At 43.4% G+C, this 26787-nt stretch overlaps 1 protein-coding gene across 1 annotated transcript; it reads right to left on the bottom strand.

Moving 5' to 3' along the window:
• Positions 1–3975: 3975 nt before the first annotated feature.
• LOC119913423 (ovarian cancer G-protein coupled receptor 1-like) lies at positions 3976–25439 on the bottom strand. The gene is made up of 4 exons (XM_038732850.1): positions 25311–25439; positions 14196–14462; positions 4599–4786; positions 3976–4489 (listed from the first exon to the last, which is right to left on the bottom strand). Exons 2-4 carry the CDS (start codon positions 14445–14447, stop codon positions 3982–3984), a joined length of 948 nt encoding a protein of 315 aa, XP_038588778.1. The 5' UTR covers positions 14448–14462; positions 25311–25439; the 3' UTR covers positions 3976–3981.
• Between the last annotated feature and the right edge of the window lie 1348 nt (positions 25440–26787).

The raw sequence follows: 26787 nt of genomic DNA, 5'->3' as shown, positions 1-26787 counted from the left end.
TAAAGTCGGCTGAAGCAAAGTTAGCAGATCTTGAAGACCGCAGCAGAAGAAACAACATCTGTGTTCATGGACTGCCTAAAAGAAGAGAAGGCTCTATTTCCATACAATATCTTCCCACCCAGAGTGCTGTGGTTCCCCACTTCAGGAGACGCACCACCTGAGATCATGAGAGCCCATCAAATTGGCCCTCCCCGGGGTAACGCCGCTACCAAGCCAAGAGTACTCATCCTAAGGTGTCTTCGGTAAACAGACAGAATTCACATCTTAAAAGTGGCAAGAGACTCACCGTTGCAGGAGTCCGGGAAGGAGGTCCGCTTCACGGCAGACTACAGCGCTGACAATAAAAAGCTGTGGAACACTTTTAATGATATTATGGGCAGAACAAGCAAATCAACTCCATCCTGTTTGGAAGCAGAAGGAAAACTTTATTTTGTAACTATTTTAATTGTAAAGTAAACAAACGTAGGAATGAAATGGATCAAACAAACAATAAGCAATCAAATGACCTAATAACACACCACATTATGAAAGTTAAAAATTATAAGTTCAAATTTACTGAGGTTACTGTAAGCTAAGGAAAGACAAACCATTAGGTATCGATAATTTGGATGGGCGACTACCAGCATGCTTATAGAGAGGGGCGCTCCACTGAAACTGCTCTCACTCAAATGCCAGATGATTGGCTCAAAGAAATTGGCAGTAACACATTTGTAGGTGCTGTATTATTGAATTTAAGTGCAGCTTTTGTTATAATTGATCATAGGTTGTTATTACAGTTTTTCTCAATTGCTAAAACACTAAAACCCATTGGCTGAACAAAGTTCGAAATCATTTAGCTAATTGTGCAGTCTGTTGTCGATACCTTAAACCATTTCACATGGTAAAACAACAATTAGCAGTTCTGACTTAGACCTTTCAGCAGAACTCTAAACACATTCTGCACTCTAATGCACATGTCATCCATACTGGTAAACACAAGTGGCAACAATCAAATACAAATAGACAACACATGTCATTGATTAAATACAACCACTCAAAATTGATTTCACTTGTTTCAAATCATGTGACACAACCAATAGAAGCCAGTTCAGAGAGCAAACAGCTTGTTGAAGGTGGGACGGAGAATTCGTCTGGCTCTGAACATTGTGCTTTCCATTGGTTTACAGTACTGACTGCTCAATAGATTTTGACTGGTTGCAGGTTCATATCAACAAAGAACAAGAAGTTTGTGAGATGCAGGGTACAGTACAGTAAAAATAGGGGTACAAGGAGGAGGAAGAACCAAAAAAAATTGCAAAGACCTAAGCAGAGTATAATTTCTGATCTACTATAAAAGAACATATTTTCATTCATCAAAAGACAATGACAATGTTTTTTATTTTTTGGTGTATAATTTACTGACTGCTTGATAGTGTACAGTATATCCTTTTGATCGCTTTGTTTATGATTTGAGAGCAGCGTTTGGTTTTGAGCTTTGTGTTTAATGTTTTCAGAAAATGGAGCAAGGTTTCAGAAATTGTGTTTTAGCAATTGAGAAAAACTGTAAAAACAACAAAAAAAAACTTAAATGTTACCGATTTAATCTGACTGTAATTCTTTGGCTGGAGAGCTTTTTGACCAACAGGAAACAAAGAGTTTTCTTTAATGGAAGGTTTTCTGATGACAAACCTATTAGCTGTGGAGTTCCTCAAGGAAGCTGTTTAGGTCCATTGTTATATGCTGTTTACCAATAAATTACCATTAATCACGTATAGGGCAAAAGTGAGCATTTATGCTGATGATACAACAGTATACATGGCAGAACCCACAAGAACTCGCAAGTGTATTAAATAGGGAATTGCAGTCTGTAGTTGAATGGGTAACGAATAACGAACTAGTTCTTCATGTCTCTAAAACAAAGATTGTATTATTGTATTTGGGACAAATCATTGCTTAAGAAAAGAGCCTAGGTTAAAGTTGTATGTTAATGATGTTGCACTTGAACAAGTTCATGAAATTGAGCTTTTAGGTATTATAGTAAATATTGCATATTGATGAATTGGTGAGTAAGATGGGAAGAGGTCAGTGATTAGGGTATGTTCTAAATTTTACGCATTATCCATGATGATACAGAAATGAATGAAAAAAGCATCCTGTCAATATTTAAGTGAACCCCCAAAATGTCACAAATCATGTTTTTAGGGGATCTCAAGTCTTATTCCCACTGACTCACCCATAGTTCACAGCCTTTCCTCACGTTTGGGTCATTCCAGCATACTATATCTGTTTCTGCTAGAGTTTCCTAAATCAGTTTTTCAGGTGTGCTATCCCAGGTACTTAGTGCAATCTTAGGCAGGATGGGCAGGTACATATGATTTTCAAATACTCGGGAGGCAATGAATGAAACAAACCAAGGTTTTTACATTGTGGCTGCTTTCCCTCATGACTCTTCATGGCGGAAACCATTAAAACACGCAAAACCCTCATTTAAATACTGCCACCTTCATTGTGTTTGCTCCTGTTGTGATCTTCGCAATAATTCTTAGTTGATCACCCATAACAGGTACTAAAATGCACACGCAATATAGTACTATTTATTCGGGGTGTTAGTAAATCGGGCCCTAAATGTTTCATTTTTAAGATGTACCATGTATTCCTTCCCATAGGCCTAATGAAAGTTGTTGGTGGTTTTATCCATGACATAATTCAAAGTATATCTGAGTATTAAGCTAAATTACTGTAGACCTCTGCAGTCATGACGTGTGCAGGTGTTGACCTCATTAATAAAGCGTGAAAGCTCTTACTGAAGCTGGTTTATAAGAGAAGACATTCCTTAGCCTGTTAACCTACACATCAATCAGTTTTGTCTTCATATGAACAGACTTTCAGTTAGTACTGTATGTCTGTGTGAATGGGTTTTTATCCATCAGGTTAGCCAAAAGCTTTTCAGTAAAGTGTGCAGAGTTGATGAAATCCTCTCCCAGTGATGCCTGAACAGTCTGAGATCCAGCATGAAATATAAGATGTTAGTTTGGAAGGGATCAGCGGACCAACCAAACGGGTATTTCTGTCTGAGGAGAAGGAAATTCCATCTGAGAGCTCTGAATGGAGCTGAAATTACTCAATCCTGAATTAAGGGTTTATTTCACTTTGTACACATTCAGCTTTTAATTCACTGAGTTGGTCAAAGACAAACATTCACAGTTTGGTCTACAAACTGATTTTTATTGGATTTATTGGATTTCCAGAAAATGTACAATTTCATATAAACATAAACTGTGGTTTGAGATTTTATCCATATTGCCAAAAACACAACAGCTGCTGCAAAACAGCTGCTCTGAATCACACCCTAAACAGCAGCATGCCTACCACTAAAACACCAGAAATTACACTTAGATTAAATAAAGAGAAACAAACAATGTGGAGTTTTTTCTTATAATTAATAAATAATAACAAAAGAGATTAACACAGTTTTGGATGCATGCACTGGAACATGCATTAGTAAACAGCTAAATTTAAATATGAGAAAAGTAAAAAGTGCTAAAGACGTGTTGAGATGCTCTCCCTGTGTTAAACATCCAAACAACAGTCCAAATAAAGATTTAGGAAGAAGACAGCGAGGCGGCTAGAATGAGCTCAGTTCATCTAAAATAATATCTGCTTTGCTTCTGGGATTAAAGGAGAATAATGACAGACATCAACTTCCAGCTCCAAACTAATAAAACACATTTTATTTCCATGTGTTGAAGCCATCACAGTGAACCAGAGCAAGTTGACCAAAACATTTCCCAGCAGCCACTTCTCCCACAGCAGAGTCCAAACAGTGCTTCCTGTTCTCTACAGTTAGGTGTCTTATTGGAAATGGTCTCAGTAGATGACAGGATCTGTCTCGTCTCTATCCTTTCTATTGGCCTCCATTTCTCCTCCTGTTTCCTCCCCTTTCTCTCTCTCCCTCTTTCTCTGACTACATGAAGCTGACTGTGTGTGAAATGTTGTCATCATTCATACTGATGACCTGCTGATATCATTGCTGTCCATTCTGCAGCAACACACAGAGGCCAAAAGCTTGTCTATGAACCCTTTCCTCATGAAGACATACAGGACTGAGTCTGCAAGAGGACTGAACTTCACGAAGATAAAAGACAGGATGTCGAGGTTCTCATCATACTTTTCTTTCAGATCTTCTAGGTAAAAAATTATGTTGGGCAGGAACAGCAGGGTGTAAATAAGCAGCACCAGAACCAAAATTCCCACAATTCTTCGTTTTTGATCAGAGGGGACCGAGATGGTAGCAGACAGGGCTTTGAGGGTCCCAACCAGGGAGAATATTAACGGCGGGAAGGGAAGGAGCTGGAGGATGACGAACATTATGATGGCGACCAGATAATCAACGAAATAGAAAAGGACGACAAAGACAAGAGAAATGACCCAGACCAGGACACAGACCACCACAGAGCTCTTGATGGTTCGTCCAAAGTGGTACCACAGTGGGTGGGCGATGACCAAATACCTGTAATACAAGATGGACACAATGTCTTTGAGGAGCTTCAGAGTTATAAACTAATATAATGTTCAGACACAGAAGCAGCTCCACACATACTGGATAGACAGATAGATACCTTTCCAGGGAGATGCAGACCATGAAGTTCACACTGGCAACCAGAACAACGAGATAAAAATAGAAAAAGATCTCAGATATCTTCCAATCCTCAGGTTGTGCCACCTCAACGATCATGAAGCAGAGTTGAAGCAGGTCGGTAATGAGAAGGTTGATGAGGTAGATGGGAGCAACATGATCACTTCTCACCTGCAGGAAAACATTGGTAAAAGTCAACAAGCAGTTGGAAACATGTTGCGAAGTCCACCTCCTCCCAAATCTGTCATCTTGCTCTGCCCAGCAGCTGCAGTCAGAGCCATTTCTGACTTTTTCATCCAACAGAAATCTCAGATATGACACACTGGCCAATCACTGCAGTAACAAGACTAAGGGCCAGATTTCCTGCAGCTTCTGCAGCAGTTTTTCAGCCACAGATGTGAAGTGTTCTGGCTCAAACACATGAGCTGGATTTATCCAGACTGGAGTCGCAGTTTGAGGCTCATGTTTGTGTTTGCAAGGTGAGAATCTCTCCTCATTGTAAACGTATTATATTGACGATCGCACAAATAAGAAGAGGAGACATGTTAACAGAAGGTGGGAGTGAGCTGGGAAAGTCTGAGTTTTAGTTTCCTGAACAGTTGATCAGAATAAGTTCAATAATAATAATCTTCATTTTTAGAGCACTTTTCAAAAACAAGTTACAAAGTGCTTTAACAAGTGTAAAGACAATAATACCCAAGAGACAATAATACAAAAACAATACAAGATAAAAGCATGAAAACATTGAAAAGACTAAAATACATGTTTAAGATAAATATAAAATTAGTAAAATACAATAAAATAAAAGGGATAAAATGAAGTCAAATAAGATCAGGAAAAGCTCTCCTATAAAAGTATGTTTTAAGAAGGGACTTAAAATGTAAATGCTCCGTACTTGTATAGCGCCTTTCCAGTCTTTTCGACCACTCAAAGCGCTTTTACACTACATCTGCATTCACCAGTCATACACATTCATACACTGAGCCTAAGTGCTCAAACAGAAACTAGCAGTCACACTCATACACTGGCGGAATAGCCGCCAGGGGAAAATCGGGGTTCAGTATCATGCCCAAGGACACTTCGACACGCAACCAGGGGCAGCCAGGAATTGAACCGCCGACCTTCTGATTAACAGCCAACCCGCTCTACCTCCTGAGCCACAGCCGAGAAGAGTTAAAAGAGTTCACTGACTCAGCCTACCTGATTTCCTCGGGCAGGCTGTTCCAGAGCCTCGGGGCCCTGACAGCAAACGCTCTGTCCCCTTTAGTTTTCAGTCGAGACTCTGGAACAGACAACAGACCTCTGCCCGAGGATCTCACGGTACGTGCTGGTGTGTATGGGACTAAAAGGTCAGAAATATAACAAGGCGAGAGGCCATGAAGAGCTTTAAAAGTGATCAATAGAATTTTAAAGTCAATTCTAAAACATACTGGGAGCCAGTGTAATGAAGCTAAAATAGGAGTAATGTGGTCATATTTCTTTGTTCTGGTTAAAAGCCTGGCAGCTGAGTTCTGGACAGTCTGGAGTCGATCAATAGATTTTTGGGTTAAACAGGTGAAAAGGCTGTTGCAATAATCCAGGCGTGATGAGATGAAGGCGTGTAAAATGGTCTCGTTGTCCTTAAAAGTTAACATAGATCGAATTTTAGCTATATTTCTAAGTTGATAAAAACATGATTGAACAAGCTTTGTGGTGTGCTGCTCGAAATTTAAATTACTATCAAACCAAACACCAAGGTTCTTTGCCACAGGCTTAGTGTGATTTACTAGGGAACCAGCAGATGGCAGTATTTGATTTGCCATCTGCTGGGACCCGATGACCAGGATTTCTGTTTTGTCTGAGTTCAGCTGGAGGAAATTATTTGACATCCATTTTTTAACTTCACAAAGGCAGTTGTTAAGTGAACTCAGCATTCCAGGGTCTGTGGATCTGACGGGCAAGTATATTTGTGTGTCATCAGCATAGATATGAAAAGAAATGCCATGTTTATGGATAATATGTCCAAGGGGAAGCAGATACAAGGAAAACAAAATGGGTCCTAAGACCGACCCCTGAGGCACACCATATTTAACTGGACAGAATGAAGAGACATAGTTGTTTACAGACACGCAAAACTTCCTATTTGACAGGTAGGATGAAAACCATTCTAGGGCAGTACCAGAGATCCCCACCCAGTGCCTCAGTCTGTCTAACATGATGTTGTGATCAATGGTGTCAAAAGCAGCGCTAAGGTCCAGGAGTACCAGGACTGAGCACATGCCTTCATCAGCAGACATTAAAAGGTCATTGGTGACTTTAAGCAGGGCAGTCTCAGTGCTGTGGTACTTCCTGAAACCAGACTGAAACTTTTAAAATTATTATTTTCCAGTACAGTGAGCAGCTGTTTGGACACAATTCTTTCTAGAATCTTTGCAATAAAAGGCAGTTTTGAAATTGGTCTAAAATTATGTGGGAGGGAGGGATCTAAACCAGGTTTCTTTAAAAGTGGGTTCACGCAAGCCGTTTTAAAATAATCAGGGACACAACCAGTAGATAGGGAGCTGTTGAAAACAGAGATCAAATGGGGCCCAACAGAATCTATTACTTTCAGTAAAAATCTTGTAGGTATTACATCTAGTGGGCTGGAGGACACTCTCATTTGTGATACTGTTTTTAAAAGCTCAGACAAGTCGATGGGATAAAACTAGTTAAAACTCTCTTGTGGCTGGTGAGGAACCTCTGAGTAAGAGGCCGCGGGGGTAATAGAGGCTCTGATTGACACCACCTTATTGGTAAAATAAGATAAAAACAATTCACAGTCATCATTACTTCCGGCTGAGGCACAAGGAGGGGTTGGGTTTACCAGCTGATCCACAGTCTTAAACAGAAACCTGGGATTGTGTTTATATGTAGTAATGAGTTCAGAAAAATTGTGTGTTCTCGCATCCTTAACCATGTTATTGTAGTTAATTAATAAATCCTTCAGACTGAGGTAATGGACTTGGAGACTGGATTTTTTCCATCTGCGCTCTGCTTTCCTGCATTCCCTTTTGAGGCTGCGAATGCTGTCACTTATCCAGGGTTGCTTACTAGCTTTAGACGTAGGCCTAACCTTTAGAGGAGCAGTAATATTTAGTGACGACAAGCAGATATGATTGAAGTGATCGACCAGATTGTTGGTGTTGGAATCAGACAGGTGTTGGCTTTGGCTCTGAAAGAATGCGCAAAACTTTGAAACACTTTGTTCATTAAAGACGCGAGAACACACGGAGCTTGGTGAGGCGGCGAAAGTAACAGGCGAATCGCAGCTAAAAACAATACATCTGTGGTCAGATATGGTCATGTCCACTAATTCCAGAGAGGAAATGCTGACACCCAGGGTAAAAACCAAGTCCAGTGTATGACCACGGTTATGTGTTTGCCCTTTGACATGTTGTTTGAAGTTAAAAGAAGAGGCCATATTTAAAAAGTCAGTTGCATTAAGATTGGTGGGGTCATCAACATGAATATTAAAATCGCCACAAAGAACAATTCTGTCATAATTTAAAACCAGATTAGATAAAAATTCAGGAAGTTCTGATAAAAATCCTCCAGGCGGTTTTGGGGGGCGATAAATTATAACAAATATGATGCAGCCCTCCAACTTTAAGAGTGAGAACTTCAAAGGAGCTAAATTCATCACAGCGTACTTGATGACATTTTAAATTTTCCCTATACACGCTCACTAGCCCACCACCACGACCACTGACCCTCGGTTGACTAAAACAATCATATTGAGGCGGACACAGTTCAGCTAGCTGGCTATAGTCATTCATTTGCAACCAGGATTCAGTTAAAAACATAAAATCTAGATTTGCAGACAAGATAAAATCATTTAAGATAAAAGTCTTACTTGAAAGTGATCTCACATTGAAGAGAGCCATTTTAAATGAGTTTGTTCTGGGTGCTGGAGTTGGTGCAGTTGTCCTAATCCTTAAGAGATTACTAATATTTCTGTGTGGGATGTGCACATTTCGGTTTACTGGTCTATGCGTGATGATGACAGGAATAGAAGTCTGTGGAACAGCGCTGGGAGCAGACGGCTTTACATGCCAGCAGGTGGAGACAGTTGTTTGTGGCAGTGAGGCAGAGATCTGTTCAGTGAGCGGTGGTGTGTCCAGGTGTGCTGCATGAATGATTAGTCATTCACGTAAGTCATGTGTGGACCGCACCACATGCTGTATGTGCGCAGCTAACATTTCTGAGCCCCGTTTGTTTGGGTGAAGTCCGTCTGTCTTAAAAAGAGACATTCTTTGCCAGAAAATATTAAAATTATCCACATAAAAACACACGGTGAGCCCTGCAGGCAGACTGGAGCCAGTCTTGGAGGCCAAGGAGTCTACTGAAGCGGCCAGCACCGCGACCGACTGTGGGAATGGGACCAGAGATAAAAATGGACTTTCCACACTGCTTTAAAAAGTTAAAAAGACAGTTAAAATCTGATTTTGTCAGCTCAGACTGCTGCAGAGCTGTGTCATTTGTTCCCACATGGACTATCACTCTTGTGATGGAGGACGGGAGCGACGGCATCAGGTCCTGGTGTTTTTTTTTTAATGTCAGCTGTGTTGGCACCGGGGAAGCAGCGAGTGGTAGCGTTAAAGAAACGGATGTTTCTGGTTATGGAGTCACCAATTATTAGTGTGGTTGGGGAGAAAAGAGGACGAGGAGATGCCGGTTGTGGGGTTCCAGAGCAGGACTGAGCAGAATCTGCTTCAACACTGCGTGCGGACTGAGGATGGAGTGTGTGAGCTGTTGAGTGTTGTGTTGGAGTAGCAGTAACAGACCTGAGAGAAGGGCTACCCGACGGTACAGGGTTGAGACGGACTCCAGAGCGTCTGAGCACAGCCTCCTTCAGGATCCTACGTCGGGAAGCGGAGGTTTTTGACCGGGATGACGGCCGCCGATCAGGCCCGGTGGCAGCCCAGCGGCCCAGTGCAGGAGATGTAGCCGGTGGAGGAGATGCAATAGTGTCGGCAGGCACTGTGCGGCGAAAGAGATCCGTATCAGGGAGACTCGAAGCTGCAGGTGCATCCACTGGATGGACCGGAGTGTCGTTAGACAGGGCTGCATAGCGGTTGGAGAGGCCGATGTGCGGAGGAGAGGCAGCACCATCCAAGCCTCCCTTGCAGCCACGGACCACCACTTCAGCCCAGGTTGACTGATGCTTCGGAGTCGAGCAGGAGGAAAGCCTGGGAAGACTAGAGGGGTCCCATAACACGGTGTCCTGGATGTTAGCGGTTGCGCTAAGAGAAACAATCTGTTTGGCTTGTACTGAAGCCACATCCATAAAGCCAGTCAGCAGGGAATCTTTCTCTTTGAGTTCCTCTGAAAGTCGTCGGATGTCTTCCATAAGGTCAGCAATCTTCTTGTTCGCTTTCTTAAGGAGTGTGCAGTCCTCAAGGGGCAGAGTTATCTCGGCTAGCACAGTCACCGGAGCTTTGTTGCGATCAGTAGCGTTGATCGCGTTTTTACGGTCATCTAGCTTAAAATCCATGTCGGATGACTAAAATCCTTAACCCACGTAAAACTTAAGTTAAAAAGGATAAAATGTACAAAATGTAACGAAAAAGAGTGGATAAAACTGGATAAGAGTTCGGTTTAAGACGGAGCTTCCGACAGGTGGCTACAGACGCCTCAATCAACTCAAGTATGTTGAACCTGATGGAAGCGCCTGCGTGGGGATAAAAAAAAATCATTTATTGAGCTCTGATACTACGTGGGTAAATAACGAGCAGAGCCCCCATTTTAATCCAGTGGTGCTGTACGGGTGCCAATGTGGACCATGACAAAATCTTAAAGTTGTCTGGTTTACTGACCTAGAGTTTATCTGAACTCAGTCTCTGAAACCAAAAACCCAGAGTTTCCCGGACTTAACATACTGACAGTTCCTGCTTTCTGAAACAGGGCCCTGTTTAAACCTGCTTTAAATCTGTAATCAACTTAGCATAACCTACGCGGTACGAACCCTATTGTTTTTGTGTGTTTTAGTTATTATTATTATTATTATTTGTTGTCTGCCGCGCCAGCTCAAATTCCCGTTAGCTGGAATGAGCTAGAAATGTGAAACTTGTGGGAATAACTGGAAATGGTGTGCATCAGCTTCCATAGAAATATGAACCCAATCGGCCACATGGTGGCCTAATTAAGGCTTGCAAACTTTGAAAGGCCACGCCCCTTGTGCCATAAGTCTGATTGACTTAAAATTTCTCACACAGGTGCATTTCAATGTTCTCTACAAAAAAGCCCCAAGGACTATTAAGGTCCGCCTGGAGTTTTTTTCACGCCATTTTGAATTTTATTTTATTTTTTTCAGTGAATCATCATTGAATCAAGCCTATTAAAAGTTGTATAAAGCATGTCGATATCTCAATTACTTTAAATTAAATTAAAACAGAAATCTCAGATATGACACACTGGCCAATCACTGCAGGAACAAGACTAAGGACCAGCTTTCCTGCAGCTGAGGCTCATGTTTGTGTTTGAAAGGTAAGCCTCTCTCCTCATTGTATATGCATTTCAGGGAGGATCGCTCAAATAATAAGAGGAGACATGTTAACAGAGTTTCATTATGTTTTCACTTAGTTTGCAGAGAAACATAATGACATGCATTAAATACAGGCTTACATTTAAATAAACAACAGTTATCATAAACCTCTCTCTCTGCATGAATGGATCAAAGACAATGTTGACAAAGTGTCATCAAGAATGAGATTAAAAAAAAGAACAATTCATAAAATCAGGGGGGAAAAAACAATAAAACAAAACAATGAACACATCAATCAATCAATCAATCAATCTTTATTTATACAGCACTTAGTTGAGGCTTTAGGAATAATTAGAAAACCACTACCAGAGGACCTGAGGGTTCTAGTAGGTTCATAAGGTAAAAGCAAATCTGCTAAGTATTCTGGACCAATACCATTAAATGACTTATAAAGTAGTAAAAGGATTTTAAAATCAATTCTAAAATCAACTGGAAGCCAATGCAGAGACTTTAGGATAGGGGTTAGGTTTTGTTAAAACAGGGTTAATTAAGCGATCAATTGTTGAGAAGAGGACTTTAGGGTTGTTCTGGTTGTCTGCAATGACTTTGGAGAAGTGTGCGTGTCTTGCGTCTCTAACTGCCTTATTATATGCTTTCAACTGTTCATGAAAAATGTGGTAATTTACTGTTATTTTGTTCTTTCCTTTGCTATTCTGCATTTTTCTTCTTAATTGTTTGGTTTCTCATTTCTCCAGGGAGGTGTAGATATAGTCTTTATCTTTTTCAGTTTCAGAGGTGCCACTAAGTCAAGGGTTGACCTAAGTTTACTGTTAAAACTATCTACAATAAAATCACAGGAGGAAGGTAGTATATCGGCAGGAATATCATATAATAAATTAATAAAATTAGTTGTCACTTCAGAAGTAAGATAGCGTTTCCTCACAGTTCGATCTTGAATATCTTGTTTTATAAAGTCATTTATGGTTAAAAAAAAAAAATACACAGGAGTGATCAGACACACCTACATCCACAACAGAGGAAACGTGAGCCGACAAGCCATAGGTTATTACTAGGTCCAAAATGTGGCCTCTGTTGCGCGTAGGTTCTGTAACGTGCTGGATAAAATTCATACAGTTAAACAAGATTAAAAATCCCTCAGCATAAAAGTCGGAAGTGTTATCATTGTGTAAGTTAAAATCACCTAAAATAATTACTCTGCTAAAATTTGTGTGGATGATTGAAGACTGAAAAATCTGAAATAAAAGATGGACATCGTTTGGGAGGCCTATAAACTACCATACACAATATTGGAGGGTTGTTAAGATTAAGTGCGTGATATTCAAAGGATGTGTATTCACAAATGAGGTTGACAGGATGGTTGCTGTACCCCCACCCGTCTTGTCTTTCCTAGTGGAGTATGCGAAGTGGTAGTTTGGTGATGAGGCCTCAATAAGTGTGGCTGGGGCATCTGTGTTAAACCATGTCTCGGTTAAAAACATAAAATCAATATTATTATCTAAGATCAAATCATTAACAAGAAAGGTCTTATTTAAAAGAGATCTGACATTAATACTTAGAGTCACTGGAGGAGCATATGGTGATTCGTGTGTGTACAGGGATCTGAGGTTATAAAAGTTTGTACCATGTTTTGCACACTTGGACACAAAAGGGACTTCCAGGCGTGCATAAGTTTACAATAACTCCTGTACTTTCGTATTCTGTAAATACAGAAACACAAGCACATCAGCAGAACGTTGTCTCTACGTACAGCAGGCTGTTTACGTCTACTGACTGACGTGTGTGCCCTCCTGTCTAACCAGAAGGACCCCACACGCTGCCCAAAGTGCCTGTGTGAGCCTTACACATTATGCCCATAAACTGACCTACTAAAATATTACAGTTGTTATTGTACAATAGCATATACATTAGATTACTAAAGCAACCAATCAAAACAATTAAAATACTACATTAGAATGGGGGGGTGCCCACTGTTATGTGTCCATCAACATGCCTAACAGAGTCCATTAACAATTACTGTGGGTCCCACACTTGGTAATGTTTGACGTACCTCCTTTTTGTGATGATGACAGGTATAATAGAAGAGCCAGCATTTTGTGGGCAGGATGCGCTGTGCACAGTTTGTATAGGTGAACTGGAGTGGTGTAATGGCAGATGAGGCCAGCAGGGGGCGGTAGGCGGAGTAACTGTACTCTGAGCTGGCAGTGTGAGACGTGAAGAAGATTCCAGTGAGGGTGTGTGTGATGTAAATAGTCATTCACGTGGAGCGGACTGTACAGCGTGCTGCCAGTGCCGCTAGTGTTTGGCTACGCAGCCTGTTTGGGTGGACTCCATCTGTATTTAAAAGGGAGGAACGCCCCCAGAACAGTTTAAAATTTTCTATAAAACTGATATTGCATGCTCTGCAGGTGGAGTTTAACCAGGTATGGAGGCTAAGGATTCTGGAGAAGCACCCTGCTCCACGGGCCAGTGTGGGAATAGGACCAGACATAAAGACGGACTTTCCACATGTGCTTAAAAAGTTTATAAGGTCATTAAAATCCTTTTTGGTCAGCTCTGACTGCTCACGAGCTGCATCGTTTGTCCCCACATGGACAATTACTCGATGAATGGTGGGTGGAAGTGAGCTCAGCAGCCTCGGGAGCCTATCCAGGAGTGTCAAGACTGTGGCTCCGGGTAAGCAGTGAGTGGTTGCATTAACATGCTCTTTTTGTGGAAGAGAGTGTGTTATTGCAGTTGTTGTATTTTGATAAAAAAAAATAAAAAATACTGCTGCTAAAACTGCTCTGACTGTTTGATGTTTGTCTTGAGCTGTAACTAAATGGTGCCATTAACTTCAACAGTTTAAGAGAAGGCTGGATGGAGCCACACATGGAAACTGCATCTGTTTAGGGTCCAATCAGCTTCATGTATATTTTAATTATGGAGTCAATTATTCCTCTAAGCCCCCAGGGGACCTAGCCCCAAAACTAGATCCAGATCCTGTACAGACAGACAGACTGTAGGACAGACACACAACACAGACAGGAAATAAATAACTCTCAGTCAGAATGTACATACCATAGAATAAAGAGCATAGATGGCCACCAGGATCAGAGGAAGGCCGATAGCGATGATTATGCATGTCACCACATACACGATGAAAAGTTTTTTGCAATACTCCTCGAACTCGCTGTAATCATAGTAGGAAGAGGTGAAGTTGTAACTATAGTCGGTCACAGTGATGTTGATGTAACTCTGATAGTTGCAGATGCTGTAGCTGTAGTTATAGCTTTGGTTCTGTGAGGTGCTGTTAAAGTAGAGACCTTCCATTCTTCAGAGTGAAACCTGTTTGAGAGATCAGGTTATTAAAGTGAGCAGGTTTTTAATATCTACCTAACATTGTTCAGTGACATCACTAAAGCTGTGAGGTGAAGTTCACACAAACACAGTGTACCTATAGTTTACCCACAATCATATCAATAATCATCACAATCATATTTTAACTGCTTATTTAACTGAATCATTAACGGACTGTAACTTGTATTTGGTTATATCACTGTCCTCCTGAGACTTTTAATCAACAATAACAAACAACACAGTTCTGCATCTCAGCTTTCATCATTTCCTGAGAAACATCACTATAAATACCTCTCAGTGGATTAACGTTGGGTAGACAGAAAAAAAAGCCTTTATAAGCATGTTCTAAATATCAGGACTCTATTCTTAAAAGTCCAAGCCGCAGTATAACTTTCTTATTTATTTATAACTTCATACTTAACAGCTTGTTACAGTCAAATTTCACCAGTTTTGCAAGTGAAAAATGTAGTTAAACAAATCTGATTGTGGTTTCCTTCACCTAATTAAAAGTATGCAACGAAGAATCAAGGCAGTTCTGAAGGCAAAAGGGGGTCCAACCTGGTACTAGCAACGTGTACCTGATAAAGTGGCCAGTGAATGTATGTCAGAGATTTTCTGGACGCCTCTCAAGCAACTAGGAGTTGAGTGTTTTGCTCAGGGACACATTGGTGAACATGTCACAGTGGGAATCAAACCTGGATCTCTCACACCAAAGGCATGTTTTCTTATCCACTGCATCATCATTACCCCCAAAATGGCGATAGCCAAATGATTTAATCTCTTTACTGATTTAGATTTTGTTTTTAACAGAACCCTTGTTACATTCTGATCACAGTGAGCTTACTGAATTGTGCCCTCCAGACTGCAATTATGTTGTAGCCGGCCAGGGAGTGTAGTGGTGGTGGTGGTCTAGTAGTTGTCTATAGGAAGCACTTTAAATGCACCCAAATACACTATATGGACAAAATTATTAGGACTCACCTGTTAATCATTGAATGCAAGTGTTTAATTCACTCCCATTGGCACAGGTATAGGCCAAGCAGAAAAAGAGCTCACTGAATTCGAGCTTAGTACTGCAATTGGATTCCACCGTTGCAGCAAGTCAGTTCACGAAATGTCTTCCCTCCTAGATATTCCATGCGCGACTGTAAGTAGTATTATTGCAAAGTGGAAGCGTTTCAGAAAAACAACAACTCAGCCCTGAAGTGGCAGACAACGTAAAGTCACTGAGCGGGGCACATAGTTAAAGTTGCCAACGCTCTGCTGATTCAATGACTGCAGAGTTCCAAACCTCCTCTGGCATTAGCATCAGCACAAAAACTGTGTGCCGGGAGCTTCATGATATGAGTTTTTATGGCCGAGCAGCTGCATGCAAACCTTACATCACCAAGCACAATGCCAAGTAGCAGATAGAGGGGTGTAATGCCCTGCGCCACATGACTCTGGAGCAGTGGAAATGTGTTCTGTGGAATGATGAATCACGCTTCTCTATGTGGCACTCTGATGGATGAGTCTGGGTTTGGCGAACGTTAACTGCCTGACTGTTTGGTGGAGGAGGGATAATGCTGTGGGACTGTGTTTCTGGGGTTGGCCTACGCCCCTGAGTTCCACTGAACAGAAATTTTAAAGCCTAAAGAAAAAATCTATGCTTTCAGCTGGTGGGAACAGTTTGAGGAAGGGCCTTTTCTGTTCCAGAATGACGTGAAGTTCCCGAGTGCACAAAGCAAGGCATGGTTGGATGACTTCTGTGTGGATGAACTTTACTGGCCCACACAGAACCTTGATCAAACCCTATCGAACAACTTTAGGATGAACTGAAAGGAGTCCATCTCGTCCAACATCAGTGTCTGCCCTCACACAAAAGTTCTTCTGGATGAATCGACACAAATTCCCACAGACACACTTCCAAAACTTTGTAGAAAGGCTTCTCAGAAGAGTGGAAGCTGTTATATTCATATTATTGGCTATGGATTTAGAATGGGATGTCATAAAAGTTCCTGTAGATAAATGTGTAGATGTCCCAGTACTTTCAACAAGTGTCTGGTCAAACTCATCACCATGACCAAACTGGTTCTGGGACCTGGTTGTTAGTTGTTGGTGTTAAATTATCATTGGTCAGTCTTGCTCAAAGTATACCTGCATCGTCAATGAACAGAGATCCTCTAAATTCTGTACTCTATTGAATTCTCTTGGCAATGTGCTTCATGACATCTCTGACACAAATGATCTGGTCAGTTCTTTCAATTGAGTATGTTCCTCAACCTTGGATTTTATAACTCTTCTGAAGAGTAGAGAAACAAAACACTGGCACTATTTATTATTACTGTTAACTGCAGCTACGCCACCTGGGGAGGCGGTTGACCAAAGAGTAACACATTTCAGATATCACAGAGATAATTCAGATAGGATGAAATTCAACTATTGCAAAGTTGCAACTCAGATATCAAAGAGAGGCAGGACAGTGGGGAGAATGAGGGTGATTCCATGCTGAGTAGCGGAGGAAGACGGACGTACGACCCAGAGATGGGGAATCCACACACACACACACACATGGGGACGCCGAAGAGACCAGGCATATATGCAACAAACTGCCAGGATGAGGAGCCAAGTGAAAGAGCAACAAACACATACCGACCCCTAACCTTAGCACCATGCTCGAAAACATGTAACCACCTGAGACACAACACTCTCAGTGCTAGAAGCCTCCGTAACTGCTCCCCCCACCGACCGAGGCAGATGATGAACACTGGAATGTTGGCCAGCACTGGAATGGACGGTCTGTCACGCTGCTGTTCCGCTGGTGTCTGCCTGACTGGGTAGGGTAGCTGGTGACGCAACAGGTAACTGGTCGGTGCTGTCATGGTTGAAGACCCTTGAAGGGCGTGGCTCCACAGGGGCCTGCTCGAATAATGGAAGCAGCGGAGGAAGAGTGGGCTGGAGTTGCGATGGACCTGTCGCACCCTAGATGGGTTGTCAGCAGGTGCGATCGTGTAGAGTGGATGTTGACCCTCCTCCAGTGTTACACTTCGCACATGCTGGTCATGTTTTTTCTTTCAGCGCTCCGCCACTGCCCTCAACCGCTTTTTAGCCCCTTCAAAAGCTGTCAGCAACCGAGACTAATGTTCCTGGATCCACTCGTGCACACTACCACCGGCATGTTCTGGAAATCGACTGGAAGCCAGGGCTCTCGGACAAACATCAGGAGACTCCCCCGTAGTCTGGTGCGGCATGGTGTTGTAGCAATGGAGCACTTGTGGCAAGCAGTCATTCCAATCTCTCTTCCGGGTCACCAGCAAGAGGTTATGAAGGGTTCGGCTGAAGCGCTCGCACTGGCCGTTTCCTGCCGGATGGTAAGGAGTGGTGTGGGACTTCTTGATGGCATACAGGCTGAAAAGCTACTGGATGAGGGAACTCTCAAAATTGCGGCCTTGATCAGAATAGAGGCAAAAATAGATAGAGGAAACCATTCATTCACCAGTGCTTTCGCCACTGTGTCAGCACGTCGGTCTCTAGTGGGCACAGCAAGCGTGTGTTTGCTGAACACATCGGCCATCACCAGCACATTTTCCAAGCCATTTCTAGCGGGCTCCAGCATGGTGTAATTGATGGCCAAGATTTCATAAGGCTGTGAAGCCAACAAATGCTCCATGTAGCTCCGGGCAGCCGGCTGAGTGTCTTTGACTTATTGGCACCTCTCACAGGCTTGGCACAAATGCACCACCTCAGCAGACATCTTTGGCCAGTAACACCACTATTGTAACAGCTGTAAGGTTCTCTCCACCCCTTGATGGACATGCTCCTGGTGCATCTGGGTTAGCACCTCCTCCTTCAAGATAGCTGGGAAAAGTACTCGGTACAGTGCTTCAGCACCATCAGGGTGAAGCACTTTGCACTCCATCTTTTTCAACCAGGCGGTCCCATTGCTGGAGCAGCATCTGAGCCAGCTGACTTTATAGCTTCTGCTCCTCTTGGATGGGACACTGGTTATGTTTCCAGAATGTCACCACTGCTCGGATCACTGGATCAGCCTGTTGAAGATCACTCATGTCAGCAGGGAAATACTGTGGCAACACCATGACAGCTGCTTGGGTGGCCTGAACCTTTCTAGCCTGGAGTTCTTGTCGCAGAGGTTTTGGAAGAGAGGTCCCAGGCAACATAACTTCCAAATCTTCACCCCCGGATGGATACTGACGAGAGAGTGCATCTGCATTTCCGTTGCTCTTACTATATTGGTACTTGACCTTGAAGTCAAAAGCTGCAAATTGGGCTGCCCACCGCTGCTCCATGGCTCCCGGCTTGGCAGTTGATAAATGGCTAAGGGGGTTTTTGTCCATATAAACCTCACAGTCACAGCCCAGCAGGTACGGAACTTTCGAGTCATGGCCCACTTGAACGCCAAAAACTCCAATTTCATGGAGCTATAGTTGGACATGTTGCACTCAGCGAGCCTCAGCCCTCTGCTGGCGTAAGCGATGGGATGGAGCTTGCCATCTTACTTCTGGGACAGTACGGCCCCTAGAACCCTGAAACTTGCGTTGACCTCCAACACAAAGGCAGCGAGAAGTCAGTATAGTCTTAGTCTTCAAGGCCTCAAAACTGCGGTTGCACTCCTCTCTCCACCTCTCTCCAACATGCTGCTCTACACTGTCTCTGGACATGGTAACTTCATTCTCTGCCACCAACTTGTGCAAAGGTTCCGCCATCTTGGCGAAGCCTTCCACAAACCGCCGATAGCAGTTGACAAACCCAAGAAATGACCTCAAGGTGCTGGGGGCGTTACAAAGGCCAAAGGGCATCCGGTTCCACCCAAAAAGGCAGTTTTAGCACAATCTTTCTCTGCAATGGGGACTTGGTTGTACCCACTGGCCAGATGTAAGGTAGAAAACCAGCGGACACCAGTTGATGAGTCCAACGACTCCTCAATCCGTGGCAAAGGGAAGGCATCCTTATGTGTCTTGCTTGATGCGCAAGCTACCATCCTTCTTCCGAACCAGCAAGATGGGGGAAGCATGAGGGCTGGTGTTCTCTCGAATCACCTAGGCCCGTAGCAACTGATTAATGTGCTCCTTCACAACCTCATACTTACAAGGGATCTTGTGAGCTATCAAATCAGTGCAACCGAAATCACCATCATTGGACGGAGGTATATTTTCTGAGCAGCGACTTCACCTGACCCTGGTCTTCAACTGGCACTGCTAGCAAATCCACGGCTGCTAGCTGATCTGACACAGTAGGAGAAGCAAACTGAGGGCTCACCATGGCTACACTCGTGGGTGTTGAAGAAATTGTGAGCCAGGTTCAGGTGTGAAGAAGTTTCAGAGACTGATGAAGACTTAACAGCATGGTTTATTGAGCCCAGCCGAGGAGATGCAGTGCCAGCATACAGCATGTGAACACGTCAAATGCCAACACCAAATCTGTAGGAGAACATCTTTTGGTCCCTTTTAGGTTTCTGTCTTCCCCCTAGTGCCTGTAGGTTTCCCTATTAGGTAATCTTTAACTGGCCTTAACCTAGAACAACTAATCAATCTAATGTTTAGACTCCAATGCTTCGTCATGTTGGAATCTATCAGTACCATTGAGTTGTTCTCTAATCTGTGGAGCCAATGAGTTCTTGTAAACATTCTTGTGAGACTCAACCTTGTAAGATTCCCAGAGAACACTGATATCTGCTAACCTGACGCATGAGCTACTGTCTCTACCTTATCAGTCTATTGTTGTCTCCCTGACAAGGACAAGTACATGTGAGAAATACCTAGAGCTGGAAGGTCAGAAAACACTTATGGAGTCAGCTAAATTACTCTTAGCTAGACCTGTCTTACCTTTCCTTGTTACATCAACAAAGCCCCTTGAGAAATATTCTCACCAGTGGGCACCTCAGTGACCCCCGCAGGAAGGCTAACATTAACCACATCCAATCTGACAATAATGGTGCGGGGACAGAGTAACACCTCTAGAGTCCTCACATTAACAATGGGAATTTAAATCGTGCCACCCATCACCCAAACCAAACCCAGAGACACAAGCAACCGCACACGCAAACCAGAGGCCAGGCGCTCGGCGCATGTAGCGGCAACTTCCTTCATCACATCACCTGGAATCCGATAAGCCTGCTTACCTCGAAGCTTAAACTTACCTGTGACACTGGTATGGGTTTGTGCATCAACTTGGTGACACTTCTGCAATGCCTGTAACAATGACTGTGGGGCTTCAGCTACTGGAGGGGACTCGAACAATGCCAGGCCATGTTGCATAATCCCTGACACACCAGGAGCTTGTTCAGATACATCCCCAGGGGGTTCTCTCACCACCAGGATCCCACACTGAGGCATTAACTTACCACAAAGCTCAAACTCCAACTCCAAATTACCCAGGTAATCAACTTCAGCCAGTGACATGCATAGACACGGTCTTGGCCCCCACCACTCAAAATGCTGGTGGAAAAAGCTCTCGGTGACAGTAGACACTATAGAAACAGTGTCCACCAAACAAGGCACCTGAACTCCGCTTAATCAGAATCAGAATCAGCTTTATTGCCAGGTATGTGTACACACAAGAAATTTGACTCAGGATTGTACATTGCTCATGATGTGCTTACTCTTAAAAAAATACCATAACACAATAATAAAATAATAAAATAAAATCAGACCCAAACTACAGTATGGACAACACTAATATACACACTATGAACAAAACAATATAGACATATTGACAAATAGTGCAGTGATCAGAGTGCAAAGGATGCAAGAGTAAACTATTATTCTCATTATGTACATGTTGAATATACAGGTACACATACACATACATGCATACATGTACACATGTACACAGTGGAACATAGTGCAAAGGATGCTGGAAAAAATAAGACCTAAGACCTGAGGTACAGTAGGTGTATTGGTATACAGTATATACAATATGACATAGTATGAACAGCACTGAAATAGAGAATGGTGAATAAATAAATAATAAGTGGTAAACAGTAAACAGGTGGCTGATTAGAGACAGAGTTACTGGGTTATTGCACAGGAATTGTTCCTGACACAGAAATCAGCTGTTCATCAGAGTAATGGCTTGTGGGAAGAAACTGCTTCTGTGTCTGTTGGTTTTGGCGTACAGTGCTCTGTAGCACCTACCAGAGAGGAGGAGCTGGAACAGGTTGTGTCCGGGGTGAGATGGATCTGCAGTGATGTTTCCTGCCCGTTTCCTGACTCTGGAAATGTATAAGTCCTGAATGGAGGGCAGGTTGGCACCGATTATTTTTTCTGCAGTCCTGACTGTCCGTTGTAGTCTGCTCCTGTCCTTTTTGGTGTCGGATCCAAATCAGACAGTGATGGAGGTGCAGAGAACAGACTGGATGATGGCTGTGTAGAAGTGGATCAGCAGCTACTTAGGCAGGATGAGCTTCCTGAGCTGACGCAGGAAGTACATCCTCTGCTGGGCCTTCTTGATGATGGTGTCAGTGTTGGGCTCCCACTTCAGGTCCTGGGATATAGTGGATCCCAGGAACCTGAAGGATTCCATAGCAGACACAGGGCTGTTGAGTATGGTGATGGGGGACAGAGTGGGGGGGCTCCTCCTGAAGTCCACGGTCATCTCCACAGTTTTGAGCGTGTTAAGCTCCAGGTTGTTCTGACCGCACCAGAGAGCCAGCTGATCAACCTCCCGTCTGTAGGCAAACTCGTCACCGTCCCGGATGAGGCCGATGACCGTTGTGTCGTCAGCGAACTTCAGGAGTTGACAGATGGGTCTCCTGAGGTGCAGTCGTTGGTGTAGAGGGAGAAGAGCAGTGGGGAGAGCACACACCCCTGGGGGGCGCCAGTGCTGATAGTCCGGGTGCTGGATGTGATCAGCCTCACCTGCTGACTCCTGTCAGTCAGGAAGTCTATGATCCACTGACAGGTGGAGGCTGGCACAGTGAGCTGGGTGAGTTTGGTGCTGAGTATGTCCGGGATGATGCTGTTGAACGCCGAGTTGAAGTCCACAGACAGGATCCTTGCATATGTTCTTGGAGAGTCAAGGTGTTGCAGGATGTAATGCAGACCCAAGTTGACTGCATCATCCACAGATCTGTTAGCCCTGTATGCAAACTGCAGGGGGTCCAGCAGGGTGCCTGTAATGTCCTTCAGGTGGGCCAACACCAGTCTTTCAAAGGACTTCATGACTAGAGATGTCACAGCGATGGGCCTGGGTCGTTGGCTGCAAAGCTGTTATTTAGCTTTTCAGCAGAGCACCTCTTTGCAGCTTTGATCTCTTTAGTCAGTGTCCTGGCCTGGTTGTACAAGACTCTGTCCCCACTTCTGAAGGCCTCCTCCTTGGTCTGACAAAGCTGCCTGAGTTTCGCTGTGAACCAGGGTTTTTGGCTGTTGTATGTGCGGAAGGTTTTAGTTGGCACACACATGTCCTCACAAAAACTGAGGTGTACTGAACTAAGCTCACATCTAAATGTGGGCACTTTGACATTAGTTTAGCCACATTTCTGAAAACATCAGAAACAACCTCTGAGCCAGTGGACGCCCCACCTGAACTGTGGCCCTGCAATTCGGTGGGCACTACTTTTCCGACCGCGGAGCCGAGGCAGCCTATCTGTCTGGGAACGGGGAGTAGCATGTACACCATTACACACTCTGGCAAAGTGGCCAGGCTGATGACAACGCCTGCATATAATAGGGCCATTACAATCCCTCATAATATGACGAGCCTGCAGGCATCTCAAACATACCACTGGACCCCTATACGGGAGTGGTTGCACTGCTGCGAACCCCTGTAGCCTAGCAATAGCCAGAGTAAGCTGCTCTAGCTGGTCCTGCTGATTCCTCAGTGACTCCCTCATCTCACTCATTTCGGGCGACTGGGGGGAACTCACCACCTCCCGGGGGCTGCTCCTAACTCCAAACTGAAAACCTAACACTGAGAGGACAGAATAGCTACGGCCTTTCCCACCCCTGTGGGATCCCTTCCGTTCCCACCTCATTGCTTCAGCTCTAACTTCAAGCAAGGTAGCTGTAGGCTGCCCGCGCACAAAACGCTTTAGCTCTCTATGAAGGGACCCAGCTAACACATATTCTACAAATTGATCCCGCAGCGAAACCTCTGCATTTGCCATGCCACCAGGTGCACGTTGTTTAATTGCCTCCATCAGGCACATCAGAGCCAAGGAGAACTCCTGAAGAGTCTGTCCTTTTTGCTGCTTGCGGGAAAAGAAAGCCTCTTGCAAAGCTACATACAGCTGTGAGCAACCATACAACTCTTGCAACACTAAAATTATCTGCGCTGGGTATTCTTGCTCTACCCTAGGGCGGTGCTTTACCTCTTCCCTAGCTTCCCTTGTAGGCGATTAAACAAGAAGATATACTTTATTAAGAAGAAGGAGGCCTGATCAGAGATGGACAGGCGCCGCACCGTCATTTATGATTGTGCTTCCTCAATCCACTCATCCAAATCAATGCCTGTGCTCACCTTGGGAGACTTTCTCTCCTGGGACACATAAATCAGCCTCCCAATTACAGTGGTGCTAGCAGTAGGGGCACTCAAAGCGGATGAGCCTCTAGATGGCGTTAGCGTGGCAGACACAGTACTGGGGCCAGGTGCATTACTCTGCTCCTGCTGCGACATTTACCCCCCAACAAAACTCATGGCTGCAGCTTACTGACAGAGGCTCTACAGCAAAAGGGTGGACCAACACAAGCAGAGAACTCGAGACTTACTGTGCACCCACTGAAGCACCAACCCACTGACCTGCCTCTCAAAATAAAACCAAACCCATATAATACAAAAAAATACATTTACAAAAATATATATCCTATATATACACACAGATATGAATAGAACACCGTCTCCTCCCAAAAATATTATTTAACCCTCCTAAAGAAGTATATCCTGCCGACTAAGCCAAAATGTGGCAACACCGAGTGGAAGAATGGTCAAAGATTATTAGGATGTGATTTTAATAATTATCTGATAATCTGTTCGCGCTGGCACTATTTGTTATTAGTGTTAGCTACAACTACATCACATGGTGAGTTTCACCCCAGGAATTATAAACTAAGGTTGACCAAAGACTAAGACATTTTAGATATCACAGAGAGACGACTCAGATAGGAGGCAATTTAACTATCGCAGCGAGGCAACTCAGATATCAAAGAGAAGCAGGACAGCAGGGAGAATGAGGCTGATCGGGTAACGGAGGAAGACAGATGTACGGCCCGGAGAAGGGGAATCCTCCCACGGCACAGAGGTGGGTACTGCGGACAGCAAACGCTGATGTTGGCGTTGCAAGAAGAGGGGCATATAATGCGGAAGTATTGATGTGATATGTGCCATTAGCTCTTACTAGTATGTATTGTCAGTTGTAGATCTCATGCTGTATTTGATGCTTGTATGTTGTTCCTCAAATGTAAGTCCCTTTGTATAAAAGCATCTGCCAAATGAGTAAATGTAATTTAATGTGCACAAGAACTACGGATGATTAAAAGTTCTACAGTACACTACATGATATATGAATTGAAATGGATTTACATTCAACTATAATGTGCTGGTCATTTTTCACAGCACAGCAGGGATGATTATACTCGTGCTCATTTTTGAGCTTGCTGAGTTTAATTAATTTAAAACACTTTCTTTATTGTATGTTTTTACCTTTAAGTGTTTTAAGGAAAGAGAGTGAAAATACCCCAAAGGAAATAAAACCTAACTGATTTAACCTCAGTATCCTGTCCACCTACAGTCTAAAGCTGTCTGCTTGTTGCAGTTTGCATGTTCATTTATCTGTTTAATACGCTCTACATAGAAGAAAAAAGTAATCTGATCAAATTTACCTTTAAAAGCTGAGAGACCCACCTGAATAAGTTCCTACACCAGTGGCCGATGTTTGTCCTCTGCATCCAAACCTCAAATATGGGAAGTGATAACAAGCAGCAGGCTGATGATGATCTACAGCTGCTCTTCTAAGGAAAAGGAGTGACGTGAATATGGAAATGATGCATCACAGAAATAGTGAACACATAGAGAACATCAGCAGGAAAAAGAACCGTCACACTCCTCAACATTATTTGACTGGGAAATGTGCATGTGAGCCGCTCACAATAACTGGCCACAGTGCTGACACACCTGCTGATGTTTTCTTCTGCTTTTACTTATTTCTCTTCCTGAGAAATCAGGATTTAAAAAATCTAATCAAACTTTTAAAATCTGTCTTAATAGCGATGCTTATTATATTTCATAAACGGCTCCCTGATGACACAGAGGAGGTTCTTTGGTGCTGATGTGAGCTACTTACTGCAGCCACTGAATCAGGTTTGGATCCAGATCCTTCAGTGACTTGAGGTACAGGAGCTTTGTTCTGGGACGCTGTGCTGTCTTCTGCACTCTTTGCTCCACCTGTTTAATGTCCCTTTGGAGGTGGAGGCTTGTCTGTCTGATGAATCCAACTGTTGAACCATCTGAATATTTTATCTTCATTTGCAGAATCTGCACTCTGCTGCCTTCACACTTATTGAGACAACATTTTAACATAAAGGTGAACTGTTAACCACCATTTTAGCATGAAAATGGATCAGGAGAAACTGCAGGCCGACACATTCACTCTGTCTAACAACACAAACATACAGCTTGGTGAACTGAAATGTCACTATGTTCAAGCAGTGACTGAGAAACACTGAGTCTCTTCTTTCACTCCAAACATCCAGATAAATGCTTAAATGCATTTAGACTCTGTGCACCTACACAGCCTTTACAGGAGGGATCATTAACTGTCTACGACTTCTCTTTGGTTAAACACGTCTTTCCCTCTGGGAGACACAGAGTTCTCCAGCAAAACAAAAGGTGGATGTCTGTTTCTACAGTAACTGTGGCTGGTGTAATGATGTTATCATTCTTGGTGATTTTAACAGGGGAAATCTCAGCCAAGAACTCCCCAAATACAGACACTTTATAAAATGAGAGGAGAACACTTTGGACCGCTGCTACACTACAGTTAGCAGTGCCTATCACGCCGTCCCCCACGCTGAACTGGGTCACTCTGACCATGTCATGGTCCACCTGATTCCTGCATACAGACAGAAACTAAAGCTCTGTAAACCTGCAGTGAGGACATCAAAGAAATGGACCAGTGAAGCTGTGGAGGACCTTCAGGCATGTTTGGACTGCACTGACTGGGATGTTGTCAGGACTGCTACCAACAATCTGGATGAGTTTACTGATACTCTGTACCCAGAGAGACTACAACACCAATTCTAAAAGAAACGACTCTGCTTCTGATTGGAGAGGCTTCAGACAGATCACCAATTACAAACCTAAAGCCCCCCTATGAGTTGAA

This window comes from Micropterus salmoides, unplaced genomic scaffold, assembly GCF_014851395.1.
Source record: "Micropterus salmoides isolate LMB-PRFRI ecotype aquatic unplaced genomic scaffold, ASM1485139v1 Ms_hic_scaffold_2, whole genome shotgun sequence".
NCBI classification, from domain to species: Eukaryota; Metazoa; Chordata; class Actinopteri; order Centrarchiformes; family Centrarchidae; genus Micropterus; species Micropterus salmoides.
This window is presented reverse-complemented; position numbering and strand designations above follow the sequence as displayed.

Coding starts and splice junctions, on each gene's coding strand:
- LOC119913423 (XM_038732850.1), bottom strand. CDS start 14,447: ATGGAAGGTCTCTACTTTAACAGCACCTCACAGAACCAAAGCTATAAC. Junction 4,787..14,195: donor TCTATGCTCTTTATTCTATG/GTATGTACATTC, acceptor GTTTTCCTGCAG/GTGAGAAGTGATCATGTTGC. Junction 4,490..4,598: donor GTCTGCATCTCCCTGGAAAG/GTATCTATCTGT, acceptor CTTGTATTACAG/GTATTTGGTCATCGCCCACC.